Below are 19,273 nucleotides of genomic sequence, written 5' to 3' on the forward strand. Positions count from 1 at the left end.
CTGCACTCGACCGCGAGCGCCCCCGCATGGACAGAGATGCGTTACTGCAGCCATTCCAGAACCCGGAAGTAACCAGCCAGTGCCAGTTCTCTTCAATTAGACATTCTCTGCTCATAGTCATAACGCAGCGAGGATACGTTTTCGAAGTTATGCATCCTCCAAGGGCAGCATTTTTAATTTTTCATAGATACAAGACAATGCACGTCTACAATAAGTAAATCCACTTCACCAGCTGATAACTCTTCGACAGTGATGCCATAGAAATATACAGTTAGAACTAAAACTGAAGTTTAAATACTAAATGCTGGTCTAACCTGAAAATAAGCTTTTTTAAACACTATTTAAATGAGAACTCCGGCGCAAAATGAACCTTTGGTCTAATAAAACATCGGTACCTAGTCAACCGTTCTCAATTTGTTTTCATGATAATCGAATGTAAAGAGTTTTATCTCTAAAAGCTGTTTAGTGTATAACGCTAGTAATTGGGGCATTTAGAAATCACTAGTTAATACCACTAACAAGTCTCAAAATGGCCCCACACTAACTAACATAGTAACATACTGAGGGTCCATACATGCAAACCGAAGCATTGAGATCACTTGCACCGTGTGATATATTTTTTCTTCAGTTGTGCACTTGCAATATCCCAAAGATTTTTAATTTCAGATATATTACTATTTTAAATAAGGGCTTGTCCCTAGTCATTGTCGCATGTCAATGACGTAATATTTGCGTTATCCCAGGTTTCCGCTCGTACTGCCATAGTAACCATGGCGACAGACGTGGTGCTCACGCTGTTGTTGTTTCGTCCAAACATTATGGACGATGGCAAGCAGACTTTGGGACAAAAGGAGAACTAAAACGAGGATCAATATCAGCGTGGCGTTTTCGAGATGCCGAGACCTCCACGTCCGTGACTACTTCGACTCGACAGAGACGCCGTTCTTGCATCTAGACAGGTGAGAAAATGTAGCTACATAAAACAATTTAATGTTATATAACGTTACCTACTCAAGAGAGTGTGTGATTTCGAACCCAGACTCTTATTTAATTGAACTTTTTTCATTATTGCAGACAGTTAATATTCTGAGTTTGCATTTCGCCGTTTTTATGCATTTTGAGGAATACTAAATCGTTTTTGTGATTGTGAGATGAGTAAATACATGCTCACATTTAACGTTATCAACAATGTTCACCCCTGATTTCTTTTAACATAAGGACAGGAGCGCTGTCAGTCAATAAATGGAAAAACAAAGTAACTTGTTTGAAAAAGTAATGTTTATGTAAACTTTTATTTTGGAAGTACCACCATTTCCGGTTTCTTTCGACAGGTTGATGTGTTACGCTAACTAACCACTGTCAATTTTCCAATGTAATTATTAACTTGGATACCAGGCTTACTATATGCTCACTCAACCACTCATGCAAAAGAGAAAGAAAAACACCCATAAGTTCATGCTGCACGGTTAAAGATTGGTCTGCGTTCAGTGCCGTTCATCCTGTCAGGTCTCTCTGGGAAGGGCGCAGTCTCTTCTCCGGTCAGCTTGCCTTGGCTTGTTGCAGCGGGTGGAGGAGGTCCCAGCACCTTTGAAGAATTTGGCAGAGATTGTCTTCCCTCTTTGAAATGTGACAAATTGAAATGTATTGCAAGAACACACTTGCTGAACAGGTTTTCAACGCTATTGTGCGTCTGTAGTGTATAAAGGTAGTTTCTCACCTATGTCTCTTGACAGGGGGAGGTTTCCTTTTCTGATAGATTTTATGTGTTTATGTTTCCATTTTCAGGGGTTGATGGAGGGAAAAAGTGTTTGGCGAGGCTTTTGCGTTCTCTCGCGAATGTTTTCTGTTCCCCTGAGAAATTTGAGTTTGCTTCCAAGACCTTTGCGTTCCCTTGCAAAAATGTTTGCGTTGTTAGCAATATGTTTGTGTTCGTTGGAAGGAAGGAAGGCAATATTTCTCGGGGGAACGCAAAAGAATCGCCAATTCATTTTTTCGTCACCATGTCCCTTTAAGAGCTATGATTGCACTCCCCCGAGAAACAAGTTTTGCAAGGGAACGCAAAGTTTCTCGGAGTAACGCAAACATTTTAGAGAGGGAACGCAAAGTTTCTCAGGGAACGCAAAACAATTGTGAGAGAACGCAAAAGCATTAAAGGATAGTTTATGCTGATTAGTTTGTGACTCTCCTGTTCGAACTCGTTCATCAAAATGAACGAAACTTTTTCTGGGTCAATAAGTTCATTTCGTTCATTGAATGAACTAAATGACTCGGAAAAAGATTCGTTCATTTTGGTGAACGATTTGGAACAGGAGAGTCACAAACGTGCGTCACAGAACAGAGCAAGGTGAGCATTTGAGCTTATAAAACTTGAACTTTGTTATTTATTTATTAAACGAGCGATCGTTTCGCTTGATAAGACCCTTATTCATCGTCTGGAATCGTTTAAAGCCCTTTGAACAGTTTGCAGTTTGTACTGAAACTTTCTTTTGGACCTTGAACCGTTTGGTTCCCATTGAAGTCCATTATATGGAGAAAAATGCTGGAATATATTCATCAAAAACCTTCATTTCTTTTTGACTGAAGAAAGAATGACATGGGGGGGGGGGGGTAACCTATTTTTTCATAGACAGTTAGATTTGTTTACATGTGGTAGAAACGCGCGAACGCTCTGGAGATTGTCGCGTGAAACGAAACAATAGCCAATCAAAAAGCGAGCTGACGGAAGATTAATATGTAAAGTTAATGTTTACACTGTCTCCACGACTTCATCTAAACATTTTTCTTTAAGACTTAATACATAATCTAAGCTTTTTTGAACTTTTTGTTTTGCTCGGATAGCCTATTGCTGCATGGCACATGAGTTCATTATCATTCTGAATTCGTTTATTTCACATTTGTATGAAGTGAATACAAACAACAGAGAGGGCATGGCAGTTCCTCGTCTTTATTATAATAGGATCAGTCAGCAGTCAGTCAGCTATTGAAAGATGTTCATGTTATGCAACAAAACATTGCAATTAAACCATAACAGACATATAGGCTTGGATTAAGAGATAACTGCAGTTACCATTCAGGAGAATTGCAAACCGAAGCCTATACAGATGTCCACCTTTAGACAAAAAGATATGAGTAATGTAGCTTAAAAGAGATGTTTATGTTGCAACAATATGTATAATATACTTTATTTATTATACTAAATTATTGACTTAATTATCTCATTAACTTTAACACCGCTTCAGTGTTTCTTTAACACTCAGCTCAGAGTTTATATAATTCACACTCTCAGTGTTAATTTAACACTGGGGATTTTGCTGTGATTGCATGTGATCGCATGAATGGATGGTTTTCCTTGTGATAGCTCACACAATGAAAACATTTTAAGACGTTGTGAAGAGTTTGATAATTTCACTGAGAATCAACTCAGATTTAAACAGCAAGTTATTGAGCAAATTGTTCTTTTGCACAAAATCAATTAGAAACTTACAAGCTTATTGTTTTGAGAGAAAAAACTAAATTATTCAAGAATTGAGCCTGCAGTTTTACAATCCTAAACCACTGACAAACAATTGTGTTCAATAACTTTTGTTTCTCTGAAATACTCATGTCAACAATTGTCACAGGCTTGAAGATGTTGGGACATGTTGACTAAATGATAGTTACCCTCAGGACAGCTCGGTGGGTGGTCTCCCCCAGGGCCGGACGGGTAGACCCCCGAACAAACCTCAAATACTGTCATTTCAGGATATTTACCACTCTTTAATGTGTCTCTTGTATGCACCGGATAATCAAATTGAGACAGCAACATATTTTCATTAAACATAAATAAACTAATTAGGAGGATCATGTGTTACATGATGCAAATGTTCAAACATAAAGAGGCCGTATAATGCTTTGCACTGAAACACAAGGGGAGACTGGAGAGAATTTTGTTGAATCGTCACTGTAAAAAAATAAAAAATATATTTTCATGATTTGTAATCACAACTTTTTTTTTTTTTTTTGTCAAATCAACTTAGATAATTTATGTAGTTCAGATAACAGAGTTTCTGGTGATTAAATTAAACTCAATTTTTACATTTCAATGAACTTAAAATTTTAATTTTAAAATTTATTTTTTTTTTAAGTTAAACTAACAATATTTTTTTACAGTGTGTAAAAAATATATGATCAATAAGTTATGAAAACATATTTTTACATTGCATTAACTCATCAAAATAAGTTTAAACTTTTTTTAGTTTTTAAGTTAGTACAAGATTCAACTCATTTTTAAGTCAGTTTAATGTAATTTAAGAATCAAAACATCCAAGTTGATTGTACTTAAAAACTTTTTTTTTTTACAGTTTTGTTCTGTGCGTTTAAAATTTATATCATATATAGGCTATTTATTTATATCTGTCTGCTACAAATGAATTAGATTAGAAATATTTACCAAAAAACTATTAATTAATGTCAAGTACAAAGAGTTTTACAAATTTTAGAGAAAACATGACATTTTAAAATCTTCACTGAAAAAAAAATATGATCAATGTGTCATGACAATTATTTTTTTTACATCGCTTTAACTCATCAAAATAAATTAATGAATTTTACAATTATAAATTATACAAGATTCAACTCATTTTTTCCAGTCAGATTAATGTAATATAAGTTGAAATGACTTGATTATACTTATTATTTTAAGGCAGCAACTTTTTTTTACAATGTTGAATTATTTTGGTAATGATAGTTTAAATTAGTTTTTGTTTTAACTTTTTGTTAATTCAATGTAATGACTTGAACAGCTCGTAAACATACTTAATCACACAAAAAAATTAAATAACGTTTTAAGCTTGAATGTATTATGCAATCAGTCAAGACATTTTTCTTAGCCACATTAACCATTCTTTAATATCGAGTCAAGTCTAAACTGAACCCCTTTTTTTCTGTCACACACTTACATGACCACAACTTTTTCCTCACAATTTTAATTTCGTAAATTCTTACTGAACAGAGTCAGTCAGAAGGGTGCGATCAAGTGATTTCACAACAACACTTATAATAAATGATGGTGTTTCAACCCATCCAGTTTATGATCATTAATATGGAGATAATTCGGAGCAGAATCTAAATGACAAGGGAATGACAAAAACCACACACATAATGTGGTTCATTATGGCTTGCAGAGACTGTTCATGTTAGGGCTGGATATTGGTTGGCTGGTTAAAAAAAAAAGAGAGAAAAGTACAAAGTAACTTTTTTAATCCATTCATCATGCTCTTACAGTTCCCGCAGGGGATTAAAAGGGCTTCATAATCAGTCACTCAATGTTAAATGTATGGGAAAAGAGCTGGGCTCAGTCTTCTTGACAAAATGATTTCTCAATGGAACGGGAAGGCTCATTTACATAACAATTATGGGAACTGCATGGAACTACTTTTCTGCGGCTTTCTACATGAAAGACAATTTATTTCTTTATTCATAAGGAAGCGAGTGCTTGAACTTCATTGGTGTTTTTTTTTTTGTATAAAGATATTGGTGACACTTCATCGCAAAGCTTAAATATGAATAAAAAATGTGTGAAACCCCCTGAAAACACACACAAAACAGCCGTGTATGACCACTTTATTATAAAAGAAAAGTAAAATTGCTGTGTCATGATGATTGTTTTATTATTATTATTTTAAGCCTATTTGGTGATGCACATTAAGATATGAAAATATTTATTAGCATGAAATAAATATAAATAATATTATATAAGACAATAACAGATATAAGTACTTTATTCTTAATATGCTCGGAATATAAATATGTATGGTCTAAAATCCCCCCCCCCCACACACCCCCACACCCCACACACACAGAGATAACACTCGTGTTGCTTTAAAGGCCCTTGCTTAAGCCCCGCCCCTCTGAGTCAGCGGTCACATGACTCATGAAGTTTGATGTCCTGCCCAAACTTTCAGAAGTTGAGAGAAGAAAAAAAAAAGTTAGTTAGGTTAGTGAGAGGGCTGTGATTTTCAAAGCGCAGGACAGTCACTACCAATGTCTGCGTTAGAAGAGCCGTAAACCTTTAGTGAAGTCACACGAACAGCGCCTTTAAAGAGTTCAGACACTTTATAAAAAGTTTAAAGGATAAAGTTCAGTAGATATGCTTGTTTCCACATATATTGGGGTGTTTTTGGGAAGAAGAAAAACACTGCGTTGCCTACTTTTTTTCGCAAGGCTTGGATAATTAATAAAGTGGACGGACAGAAAACGGCTGTTTGGATCTAATTCTTCGGCGTTTTATGGTTGCAGTCAACTTTCCTGTTTACACTATTTCAGTCGGATAGAAAGAAGAGCTCTATTTTATTTGGAGTCATGGATCCGAGTCAGCACAACCCTCCAGTCGGCCACCAGATCGTCCATGTTCGGGGAGACTCCGAGACCGATCTGGAGGCTCTTTTTAACGCTGTGATGAACCCGAAAAACACCATCGTCCCCCCTTCCGTGCCGATGAGGATGAGAAAGCTGCCAGACTCATTCTTCAAGCCGCCAGAGCCAAAGTCCCACTCCAGACAAGTAAGACCACCCCACAGAAACCACAAAGTATTTCCACAAACTTTTCCTGCGGCTGACACTGCAACTGGCGCGCGCACAGTTTCACGTTCGACTTCGACGCGATTATTTATTTTGTCGCGTTCAATTTTTTTTTTTATTGCACGAACAAAGAACGGGGAGGACTGCATTAAGGGAAAAATACAGGAAAAATAAAATGTCTACGGATAATTTATGACAGCAAGTTATGACCAAAGTAAAAATAAAAATATTTTCAATAAAAATAAATACCATGCAGTATAAAAGTGATAATGTGTTCGAAATGTAGCCTAATATTTATTGTCCTGTGTGTGTGAACGACTAAAGCAACCAACTGCTCCACAGGAAATAATAGCTCAATTGAAAGTTATCGGTATACTGCTAACCTGAAACATAGTTTGATTTAATATGTTTATTAAAAATCTCAATAGCATAAGGCTAATATTCTAGCTCTATTTGAATTTGGTGCATTTTGGCTGTACCATGGTACAGTGACGGTGAAACATAAACATTTAGGCTACTTTGTCAAATAATTGTGTAGCCTACTTATTGGGCTTAAATATGTTGACTAACAGTAGGCTACAAAGTAATTCGCTTGCTGCGTACAAATTACTGTCAAACGATAAGATCAATTTCCAAGTTTGATTTCCGTAGATGAGTTTTACGCTTCATGTTATATAAATCATTCCGTTACTGTTTTACCAAGGGAAAACTCCGCACATAAAACGATTCAGTGTATGAGTGAACTTTTGGAATGATTCGGACTGAATCACAAAACGATTCAGACCGTATGCTAACACGTTTGACTAGTTCATTGAAAAGAGTCGACTCAAAAGAGTGATTCATTTCTCTAGTTGTGATCTTGTGATTCTAAACAGCCGAGTTCAGTGTTCTGTTCATTACAATTCCATCACTGACCTTTACATTTATTTCTTTGGTCTTTAGATGAAACATTTTGCCTGATCAACACTTTTCATTTTCACAAGAATGGCGATATATAAACGGTCCGTTTTATAGTTCATAGTTTAGTTTATATACAATGTGCGGATTATAATCTTTAGTTTCCAGCACTTGTGCCTCGAGGAAAGATGCTTAAATCGTTCGGAGCTTAAAACAAGTTTTACAACATCAACAACGAAAAGGGTTAACAACAAAACTAATCGAGTTTTCTCGATCTTGGAATCACATCTCGCGCATGCGCACACGGCGAGTTGTGCTGAAAAGTTTCTCCAGGACAGCCTTTTTCTTTCTCTTAGCTCCTCCTAAAGTCTGCAGCGTACTGTAGGCCACATCCGTTTCTTAACCTTTTGTTGTTGCAAAATAAGCTGATAAAACTAATGAAAGCAACACCCTGCTATGATTGAAGAGGACAGTAGTGCCCTTGTGTAAAAACTAAAAACAAACAACTCAGTTGTTTTGTATGTTTCCATGTTTGACATTTTTAATCAAGTTGGAAATAAGTTTTCTTGTTATCATCCTAGATCATTCGCACTTTCCCTTTTATTCAATGGAAAAAGCGACTAATTACAACGAAACTATTTTAAAAGTTTATTTTAAAGAAATGTACATAACAAACTGTTATTAATGTTTTTGCATTATATTTTGTACTCTGGAAAAAAAATAACTTTAATAATTTCACTGCAGCAAATAACAGGATTTTTTTCCTCCCATGATTCCTTTAAAAAGTTATTGGCTAGTTGAGCAGAGTGACTAGTTAAAGTTACAAAGAATGTTCACAGTAACAAATTCTACACATGGAGGACTTTTATGGCATCAAGAAAACAGATGTGACATAAAAAACAAAATCCATAAAGAATAATGCTTTAACGATTACCTTGTGATATTTATCAAGATTAATGAATGCATTTGTGTACTGTATTGTATTGCTACCCTAATTTCAACAGAAATATAAGGGGAAAAATATATTTAGTGTAATGACCTTTGCAATGGGGCATATTGAAGTTAATTGTGTGTGTGAGTGTATATGTGTTCTTGGTGTTGTGTGTATATGTGACTTCAAAATTGTTTGTTTTTTTGAATACTTAGGTTTGGACATAAACCTCTTTGCTTTTTAAGAGACTTATTGCTTGTAGCCTTTTTGCTTCCAATGTAATCCTAATCCTCTGTCCCTCTACAGGCCAGCACAGATGCAGGTACTGCTGGCACCCTCACGCCCCAGCACGTCAGGGCACACTCCTCGCCGGCCTCCCTGCAGCTGGGTGCTGTTTCCCCAGGCACACTGAGCAGCATGGGTCCTGCCCCACCTCAGCACCTCCGCCAGTCCTCGTACGAGATACCCGATGATGTGCCGCTGCCCCCAGGGTGGGAGATGGCCAAGACCCCTTCGGGACAGAGATACTTCTTAAAGTAAGTTGTCATGCTTGATGTGGCAACATTGTTTGGTTGTCTTTTGAATTGGTAAGGTGTTGTTATCCTTTAGATTGGGGTTACAGAGAAAGTATAATGAAAATCCGTATGAATTGAGTGGTTTAATCCAAGTCTTCTAAAGAGTCGCTGTATATGATGAACGGGTTCAATTTAGGTTTTTATTCACATTTAAACATTGATCAATAGACCACATCAAATACGGAAAATAGAAGCTCAACCACTCTTGACTTGACATATTTTTTCTTGACACAGTTTTTATAGCAATGTTAGAGAATGTTTAGTTTGCGCAAACAGTGGGAAACTATATTTGTGTAGTTTGCATATGAAATATAAACTAAGGCTGTCAAACGATTAATCGCAATTAATCGCATCCAAAATAAAAGTTTGTGTTTGTTTACATAATATATGTGGGTGTACTGTCACTGTGTATAATTATTTTGTAAATACACACACATGCATGTATATTTAAGAAAAAAAAGTATTTGTATATAAAATATTTATGTAAATGATGTATAAATCTATATACATGAAAGTCTTTTTAAATATATGCAAGCATGTGTGTGTATTTATATATATATATATTAGGGCTGTGCAAAAGTTAATTGCGATTAATCGCATCCAAAATAAAAGTCTGTGTTTACATAATATATTTGTGTGCTGTATATAATTATTTTGTATAAATAAATACTTATGCATGCATGTATATATTTAAGAATTATTTGCGCTTAAATTCTGTATATATTTATAAATACATAATCTATATTATATAAATATAAATATTTTATATATGAATAACACATTTTCTTAAATATATACATGCATGTGTGTTTCTTTATATATACAAAATTATTATATGCAGCACACACAAATATATTATGTAAACACAGACTTTTATTTTGGATGCAATTAATCGCAATTAATTTTTGCACAGCCCTAATATATATATATATATATATATATAATCATACACAGTGCACCCAACATATATTATATAAACACAAACTTTTATTTTGTATGCGATTAATCACAGCCCTAATATAAACATATAAACGTGCACATCAACCTGATCACTTTATTTAGCGTTCATGTCTAACACTACATTCGGATTCATCATCGTATCCGATTGAAACAAAAGATGTCTAAACGTAGCTATTGATCAATGTTTATATATTTTTGGTTGAACAAACCCTTTGAGTTTGCAGTGCTACCAGTCATTTTAGAAATGGAAGACTTGTAACATGTATTTTAGTAGGAATCTTTTTTTTCCAGCTGGTTTAGAGTTTTTACTACATTGTGTTAGCTTGTGTGCCAAGGTTTCCTTCTCGGTGTGTGTGTGGGTACTTAGAGCTTCTGCGGATTGGGTTTCAGAGGGGAACAAAGGCCCAGTGTAGCAGCGTAGAACGACTGGAGGACGGGCCGGCCTGGTAAACTCATCTGCCTCGCCGCAGAAGTCACAGGAACAGATTTAAGGAGTACATTGTGTCTTTTTGATATGTCCTATTCAAATTCGTATTCATTTAATAGCTGCTATATTAGGACTGAATGTTTGAATACAAAGTTTCTGGGATGTCTGGAACTGTGACCCTCTGACCAATAGCTTCTAGACAAACATGATTAGTCTCCAATTTACTATGATAAAACCGAGAGCTTTTAAAACCAGATGTTTGGAAGAGGAACATCTGGAGAACATCTGCTTCATTTGGACCAGATCTCCAGGAATTGTGCAAAAGGGGGTCGAGGGACAGGAAGGGGGAAACGCCATTTGTGTAGACGGCTCACAAGACCAAGGCTAATGTTTTGGAAATGTTGCAACTGTTAATGCATCCACCAATGAGGACGACTGATTCTTCAAATTTAGTCTGGTAGTTCTCCCTCCTCAATGCAAAATTAAAACATGTTTTTTTAGTAAAGATTGAGACGTATTCACACTGCTAGTGGACTGTGTACAATCTTCACCCTGATGGCACTCCTCAAATACACACATGAATGTCTCTTCTTGTCTGTACAGCCCCCTCCTTCTTAACTTCTCTTTGTTAGGGGTTTTAGAGAAATGCAGGCTCATTTTATTTATTGTCTTATTGTTGTTGACTCCAGCTTTGTTTGTGCATAACTTTCCCACAGGAAAAGTTATGCACAAGTAACTTTTTGTGAGCATATCACTTGAGCGTCGTGAGTGTTGTTTCTGAGACATTAAAAATAGTCCGACTTAAAGGGATAGTTCACTTTGAAATACTTTTTTGGTACGTTTTATCTTACCTCAAGGGCATCCAAGATGTAGGTGTCTTTGTTTCCACAGTAGTTTCAATTTTGATATTTTTAGGTCTATCAGTCATTTAATGGAGGTCTATGGTCACCACCTCAAAGAGCATGCACAGAGAAGTCCAAATTAAACAAGAGGTAAAAACGATATAAATACTGTTCGTTTTCTCACACAAACCGCTCGTTTCGTGTCTTAGGCCATCAGTGTGTACTTACATTTACGAGTCATTAAATCATCTTTAATTTGGACTTCTCTGTGCATGCTCTTTGAGGTGGTGACCATAGACCTCCATTATATGACTGACAGACAAGAACGGTTTGACCTAAAAATATCAAAATTGAAAATACTGCGGAAACAAAGACACCTACATCTTGGATGACCTTGAGGTAAGCTAAAACATGCCAAAAATTAATTTCAAAGTGAACTATCCCTTTAAAATGGGTCTTGAGACCCTGACGTTTGTTCCACTTCAAGAACGAATCTGATTCTGGTTTTTCTGTGTGTACTCGGACAGCCTCAGGTTTTTTGGGGCCGATTCGTCACGTTGAATCTGCGTTACACCGTTGGTGAGAGAACTTATTGTCCGTTTAGCTTAGGAGAATAAAAGTGACAAAGCGAGCATGTTCTGGTTTCGTTTTTTGTTTTTTGAATGACGAAGATAAACTATTGACACCTGCTGATATAGACAGATATTTACTTACACGCCGGAGCTGAACGCACATGCTATTTGACAGTCGCTTTTAGTCCTTTTGGTGTGTTCAGGTTGCATCTTTTTGGAAACGCATTTACCAAACAAATCCCTTGATGTGATTTTTGCCTCAACAGTGGATGTGATTGGATAACTGAGCTAACCAGCTGACCAATCGTATCGATTCTCAAATGTTGGTTTGATCATTCTGAAACGCCTGAACCAAAATCTGTCGTTATAAAGATTTGACATTATGAGAAGTTATTTATGATGTATGAAAAAAGCCACAGTTACCGCAACTTCCATTTTTATTACAGATATTTTGCGGCAATTTCCCAGGAAGAGATGATTTTGTTCATTTTTGTTGAGTTGCAACTTAAATTTGTTTAATTTGAGTGCTTTCAGCTTGATAAACATTGTCGGCGGTGAATTTTTCTGGCAAATTACAGATGAACGGTTATGAAATGGTACAGATTCATATTTTTTTTAATCTGCTAAATATCAATTAATTTAGCAGATGCATAGCATGTTGAATAATTCTGTTTTTTTTTGCGACTCCCATTGAAAGTGTTTGATTGAAGTGAAGGGATTAAATCTAGAATCACTAAAGGCTTCAGGAAGCTTGTCCAGGAAAACAGAAACATACTATTTATAATCAGGACCTCTTCAGATGAGGGGTGGTGACAGGGGCTGTGAGCCAACCCATAACAAGCTCACATTACTTTCAGGTGACCACTACTGTTCTGCACATAAACGACCCTCACGCAAGTCTTTTTCTCCAAAGGCCAGAGCATATATTTGACCATTGATTTCGGTTGCAGATAAGCAGATGACTGTGTGTGATGTATCCCGATGGCTCTCTCATTCAGCCACATGTGAGTCACACAGCTCAGGGAAGTCTGACAACAGCTTGGTTTCCGTTTCAGCATGAATGAAAGTGCAGTTTGTGAATCATCCGCTCAGTAGAGATAAAGGAGTGAGAGAGCATGAGACGTTCGCTTTATTCATCCAGTGACGGTCATGTGACCCGGTCAGATATAGACAAACAAGATTGAGTGACTCTGAACATACAGTAAAAGATCTATCGCATTAAAGCTAGTTAGATTTCAGCCGTGAACGGTTACACTGTAACCTTTTTGTCCTTCTATATTTAGTTCAGCCTTTGCTCGGTCCTCAGTGGTGTCCCGTGACACTTTGATAGCAGGACGAAAATGACAGGAAGCGCAAAGCCATCAGAAGTCGTAATCAACCTGCAACACCCAGTCATTTGAAGACCGTTTCACTGCCGCCTCAAAAGCTCGGGATTATAGGGAACAAGTTCTGTGGCGCTTCCAGATGTTTGTTGTTGAGAATTTTTTAAAAAAATGGTGCAATCTTAAAGGAATAGTTCACTTTAAAAAATAAAAAAAATAAATAAAAAAAAAACTTTTGCTGATAATTTACTCACCCCCATGTCATCCAAGATGTCCACGTCTTTCTTTCTTCAGTTGAAAATAAATTAAGGTTTTTGATGAAAATATTCCAGGATTTTCTCCATATAATGGACTTCATTGGAACCAAACGGTCCAAATGAGAGTTTCAGTGCAGCTTCAAAAGGCTTTAAACGACACCAGACGATGAATAAGGGTCTTATCTAGGACCCTTCGAGTCATGACTCGAAAAAAGATTCGTTCATTTTAATGAACGAGTTTGAACAGGAGAGTCACATCACAGAACAGAGCAAGGCGAGCATTTGAGCTTATAAAACGTAAACTTTTTTATTTATTTTTTTTAATGAGCGATCGTTTCGCTTGATAAGACCCTTATTCATCGTCTGGTGTCGTTTAAAGCTTCTGGACCTTGAACCGTTTGGTTCCCAATGAACTCCATTATACGGAGAGAAATCCTGGAATGTTTTTTTGTTAATTTCTTTTCGACTGAAGAAATAAAGACGCGGACATCTTGGATGACATGGGGGTGAGTAAATTATCAGCAAAAGTTTTTTTAAAAGTGAAACTACTCCTTTAAAATAAATGTTTTTTATCCACTGTGAAGAACCATTTTACCGTTAAATGAACAGTTTTTCTTAGTGTGAAGAACATTTCAATAATCTAAAGAACCTTTTCTGGAATTGAAAGGTTCCAAAGGTTCATCAATGCCGATAAAGAACCTTTATTTCTAAAAGTGTACTTTATTTTCTAGAAAACAAGTTAAAACAAACATAAACTAGTTGCATTTACTATAAATAACATTAATTATAAACGTCAAGCCTAAACACATTTACTTAAGGTAAAACGGAAAACTAAGTCTGTGACATTAATTTCATTATATATTAAATGCATTAGATTGCATCTAATGCCTGATTCAGATAATAAGAAATATTTCTGGGAAATATGGTACATCGTTGAGTGTTGTCAGCTCGATAACAATTCTCTGGCAAATTATAACATTTACGATATAGATCATTTACTGTAAATCATGTTTCACATTGAAAGTGAAGATTGAATCTAGAATTGGTGGAGGTTAAAAAGTTTTCTTTTTTTCCTTGGTCTCCTGTTTTTCCCTCTTGTCTTCCTGCTTTCATTATTAACCCCGTGGAAGACAGAAGTGGGAAAGGTCAACATGATGTGTTGACCTCTCCTCTCTTTCCCTTTTTCTCCAACAGTTTACTGTGAGCTTTCATTTATAATAGACTCGGACCGCGGGCGAGGGGGGCGAGGGGCGGTTGAGGGGTCATCTTGTTTAGTTCTCGCCTGCCTGTTTTTTGGGACCCCAGGAGGAGGGGGGGTTAAGTTCACAGGGCACTAACACTGAGACCCGGGTCATAAACTAATGAAGGATTCTAATTTGGAGAATGTGGCCAAATAGAGGGGCTAATCAGTGTTTCCGTTGTCTTATTAAAGCCAGGAATCAGTGGGGGGATTCAGCCCACGGGCGGGCGGCCCTAGCCGAGAAGGGCCCTCGGGGATGTGGACCCCTGCTATCACGGGGATTAGACCCTCTGATGGGAACCACTGTTACCCCTCCACCCGCTTTAAAACATGCTGCTTGCAATTACTATACAAAGGTGCGTCCCGGACCGGTCTTTCCTGAAGGCAAAAGTTTCCCATACATGCATTTAGACTTTAGCGATTGTTGCAAACGTCTTTCTTGGTGGCGAAATATGTCCGAAAAGGTGAATTTAGAAAAGATTTACCATTTGTTAGGCGTTAAAGGACGTGACCCGTCATTATAGTGTGAGGGGACCTGGTGGTGATGGTAAATGTGTGGTGTTAAGTGATTTAATGAGAGCTGTTTGGTTTTTGCAACTTACTCTACCACAGTGTGGCCTCAAGGTCTGTAAACTAAAAATGGCCCCCTTGTTTCCTTCCTGCTGTCTGCTCCCACCATGGTGGGTTTTTCCTTTTTTTGACAAACTGGAAAAACACATAATCGTAGGGCTTCCCTTGAATGTATTTCATTAGGACTCTTTTATTACTCGTGGTTGATGGCTGTAACTTGCAAAATCCCATGTAAACACAGTTAGAGATGCACAATGTATCATTATTATTTTAGTTACTGGATGATTTTAGAGGTTGTGTTTTAATATGTTTGGGGCTGTCAGACGATTAATCTCGATTAATTGCATCCAAAATAAAAGTTTGTGTTTACATAATATTATTTTGCATATATATGAATACACACACATGTATGTATATTAAATATTTATATATAATATAAACTGTATATAAATCTATACAGTATATACATGAAAATATTTATTAAATATATACAAGCGTGTGTGTATTTTTATGTGTATATATATATATATATATATAATAAATATACACAGTGCACCCACATATGTAAACACAAACTTTTATTTTGGATGCGATTAATCGTTTGACAGCCCTAAATATGTAATTAATTATTTCATTGTGCATGCTCAGTACCTTTATTTTTACTTTATTTTTACACTAATAATGAAAAAAAAAATTAAAATTAAATTTAGTCTTTTGCTAATCTCAAAATTATTTTCTATTTTGACACCTCATAGTTTTTTGATGCCTAAATTCACTTTTACTTTTATTCTGATTAAATGGTATGTGTTTTTAATGTCGTCCATAACATCACAACTAACATAAAAGTTTGTATTTTTAAAATAAGTCTTCAAGCCTGCATTTATTGGATCAAAAATACTGAAAAAACATGAATATTGTGAAATTGTATTACAATTTAAAACGATGGTTTTCTGTTTTAATATATTTTAAAATATAATTTATTTCTGTGATGCAATGGCACTATTTTCTGCTTAATGCAATCTGTATTGAATGACATGACTTGACTATTGACCAGAATTTTAATATCGGTGCTCCAATGGAAACAAACAGCAAAGTTTTCTTCTCTTTTTTTTTGTTTTGTTTTGTTTTTTTTGTTTTTTGTTTGTGTGAAAGCATGTGTATTATGAGCAGACGACACGCACCTAGCAGTGCCGTAGTGAAACGTGTGCTCCTGGAAGCGTTACATGTCCAAACACACACTGTAGGCTTAGACAGTCTTTGTTATTGAGTGCTCCAGTCTTCTGGGGTGGCCTGTTTTCTTTTGGATTTTCCTCAGACACTCAAACTCCATTTTCTCTGGCCAGTTGGGAAAATATTTGCTTTTCTGCCTTTCCCCCCCTTCTCTGAAAGGATGTATAAGCTAAATTCACATCCGTCTCAATTTCGAAACGGTTCATTGGGGTGTTACGGGCAAAATATAGACGTGAGGAGTTTTGTGTCGAAGTGATTTTAGCTTTATCTCCCGCCACTCCTGTCCGTGTTTAAATCCGCTCGGTGTGAATCACGCTGTGTTGACTTGCACCCTTGTATGTGTGAGTTTGTAGCAGGCACGTTATGTACTGCTTTTGGCCGTCTCTTTGATGGCTAACGGTTTAGCCATCTGGGACAGGCCTCTCTTCCTAGCTCCATTTGTAGCACATTTGTGTGGAGGACGGGTGAAGGGAGGGAAAGTTTGCTGTTGCAAAATGTGATCAACATCACAGGGAGAGTGCTATCCTTATTCCCACAAACCCAGACCACAATCGTACTTTTGTTTCATTGCATGATCAAGGCCTTTTTATAGGCCTATCTCCTAGAGTTAGCCGGTATAATGCTGGTAAACAGTGTGTGACGGACGGGAGAAATGTGTGAAGATATGTCGTACTGCAGTAGATACTAGTAGACGGGAGTGCTTAATGTTGTTTTAACGCGAGAACAACAAAGAAATACAATACAGTATCTCAAACGAGTCACGGTTTGTGAAGTTTGGTTGATGAATTTGATTCAATGTATTGTATTAATATAGAACTCAATTTTTTATTATTATTTTATATTTAACTAAGTGTGACTCACAATTCAGAATTACATGTTATAATAATTGAGTACTTTTGGTTTGTGTCCATCAGTTTAAACAAATGAGATGAGGTATGCCCCCTAATTTTAGATATTAAAATCACAATATTAACATTTGAGCCTAAATTGACTTTTGAACTCATTATACTCTAAGACGCGTGAACAGAAGACTCATTTAGAGGCTTTAAGTCATTTGATAGATTACAGTGGCCTCGTTTTTGTAATGTTTAGTTTCCCAGGTCAGGGTGGATTCATTTCTCAGCTCGTCTAGTGTGAAGCATTTACTCTGAGCAAATGTGTGTTTGTCAAGCTTGGGCTTTATTGACCACACACAAACAAGCCCCTTTCCTGTTGAAGTGTCATCTGTGTGTGTGTGTGTGTGTGTGTACATATAGATGGCAGAGTTAGCCCAGACCAGTGTTTACCCAGTCCTGATGTAACACCTTTGCCCCAGACATCAATGCTCCTACTGTCACTGCGGAAGAAACTGCCTCAAGAAGAACCCCTGCCTATGTATTCAGACCAGCGACTCGGTCAAAACACTCTTTACATTTACCAAACAGCACAGCTAGTGTTAAATGTGTTCAGTTGTAAGCTGTTTTGGTTCTTGGTTTCTCATTAACAGTTTTTAATGCACAGTTCTTTAATAGTTATATGAAGATTTTCATACATCACAAAAAGGACAAAGAATGTTAAAGGTGCAGTAAGTGATTTCTGAGAAACGCTGTAGAAAGTGGATCGGCCAATCAGTGGTAGGGGGCGTGTCCGCACATGATGGGGGAGGAGAGATTTGAAGAAACACTGTAGAAAGAGAGATGGCTGAGAGACATTACAAAAGAGAAATGGTCTGAAGAATATCATTGGAAAAAGAAGGGTTAGGATCAGACAAGAGCTTTAGGAGGACCCGCATTATATTAGAAAAGCTTTTCAGTTCTGGAGACCCAAGCGGGAAGGCCTGAAATGGTTGCGATTTTTCTGTCATCCACTCTTGCATTGTGCATTTATTCATTTTGGAGGCGGAGCAATGAAGGGAGAATGATCGACGAGAATGCTTTTTGTGCGAAACCCCTCCCCCAAAATAACGACTTTATTCGACTATTCCTTTAAAAGTATTTGCATAAAATTCGCATAAAACGTATTATTGTCGATTGATGAACTTAAAGTTGAGCCACTGTTGTCACATGGAATATTTGAAGAGTTCAGATGCAAAAGCCTCTAAATGCCATTTGAAATTTTCTTCTTTAATGATGATTTTTATCAAACTTGTATATTTAAGTTCAGTAATTTCACTTAAATAACAATTAATAGGTAATTATCATTGCCATTTAAGTGAAATCACTGAACTTAAATATACAAGCTTGATAAAAATTATCATTCTTGAAGAAAATTTCAAATGGCACTTAGAGGCTTTTGCATCTGAACTCTTCATTTTAACATTTTCTTCAATGACTTTCTGGGCCGTCAAGTTTCAATCCCTTAGGAGCCTATGTGGTAGTTATCCAGCTCTCAAATTGAATCAAAAATATCTTCATTTGTGTTCCGAAGATGAACGAAGGTCTTACGGGGTTGGTACAGCATGGGGGTGAGTAATTAATGACTTAATTTTCATTTTTGGGTGAACTTACCCTTTAACGTAACAATTGATTGAGAACTTCATTACCTTTACCCAAGTTTCTCTCTAGCATCTCTCTCGTTCTCTCTTTGACGCTGTTAACTCCCTGCTTTGTCCACTGCTCTCCGTGATATTAGCCCTCCTTCAAAGAGGAACTTAAATCCGGCCAGAGGTCAGCAGGTCGCTCAATAATCTCTCCTGATGATGTCCTGCTGACGGAAGCCGGGTCACTCATCCACCCGTCCTGATGCACACTCGCTCGCTCGGTCGCGAGGGAGAAATGGAGAGTTGACTGAGGTCTGATGTCCTCTTTCTGTCCTGACTAGCAGCATTCAGTCATTCATAATGGCCGCCTCTCTGTGGCCTCATTAGAGACTGTGTGTTATGCTAAGCTAATGTACAAAGCCTTTGTGAGGATC

At 36.8% G+C, this 19,273-nt stretch overlaps 1 protein-coding gene across 2 annotated transcripts in view; it reads left to right on the forward strand.

Moving 5' to 3' along the window:
• Positions 1-5,944: 5,944 nt before the first annotated feature.
• yap1 (Yes1 associated transcriptional regulator) overlaps positions 5,945-19,273 on the forward strand; it is a 39,817-nt gene continuing 26,488 nt past the window's right edge. For both annotated transcript variants that reach the window (XM_039684052.2, XM_039684053.2), the window contains exons 1-2: positions 5,945-6,540; positions 8,693-8,922. In XM_039684052.2, the coding sequence (XP_039539986.1) occupies positions 6,340-6,540; positions 8,693-8,922 (431 nt within the window). In that variant the 5' untranslated portion in view covers positions 5,945-6,339. The remainder of the gene's footprint in view (positions 6,541-8,692; positions 8,923-19,273) is intronic.

The sequence above is a fragment of the Pimephales promelas genome, chromosome 10, assembly GCF_988280905.1.
Source record: "Pimephales promelas chromosome 10, fPimPro1.hap1.1, whole genome shotgun sequence".
Lineage (NCBI taxonomy): Eukaryota > Metazoa > Chordata > Actinopteri > Cypriniformes > Leuciscidae > Pimephales > Pimephales promelas.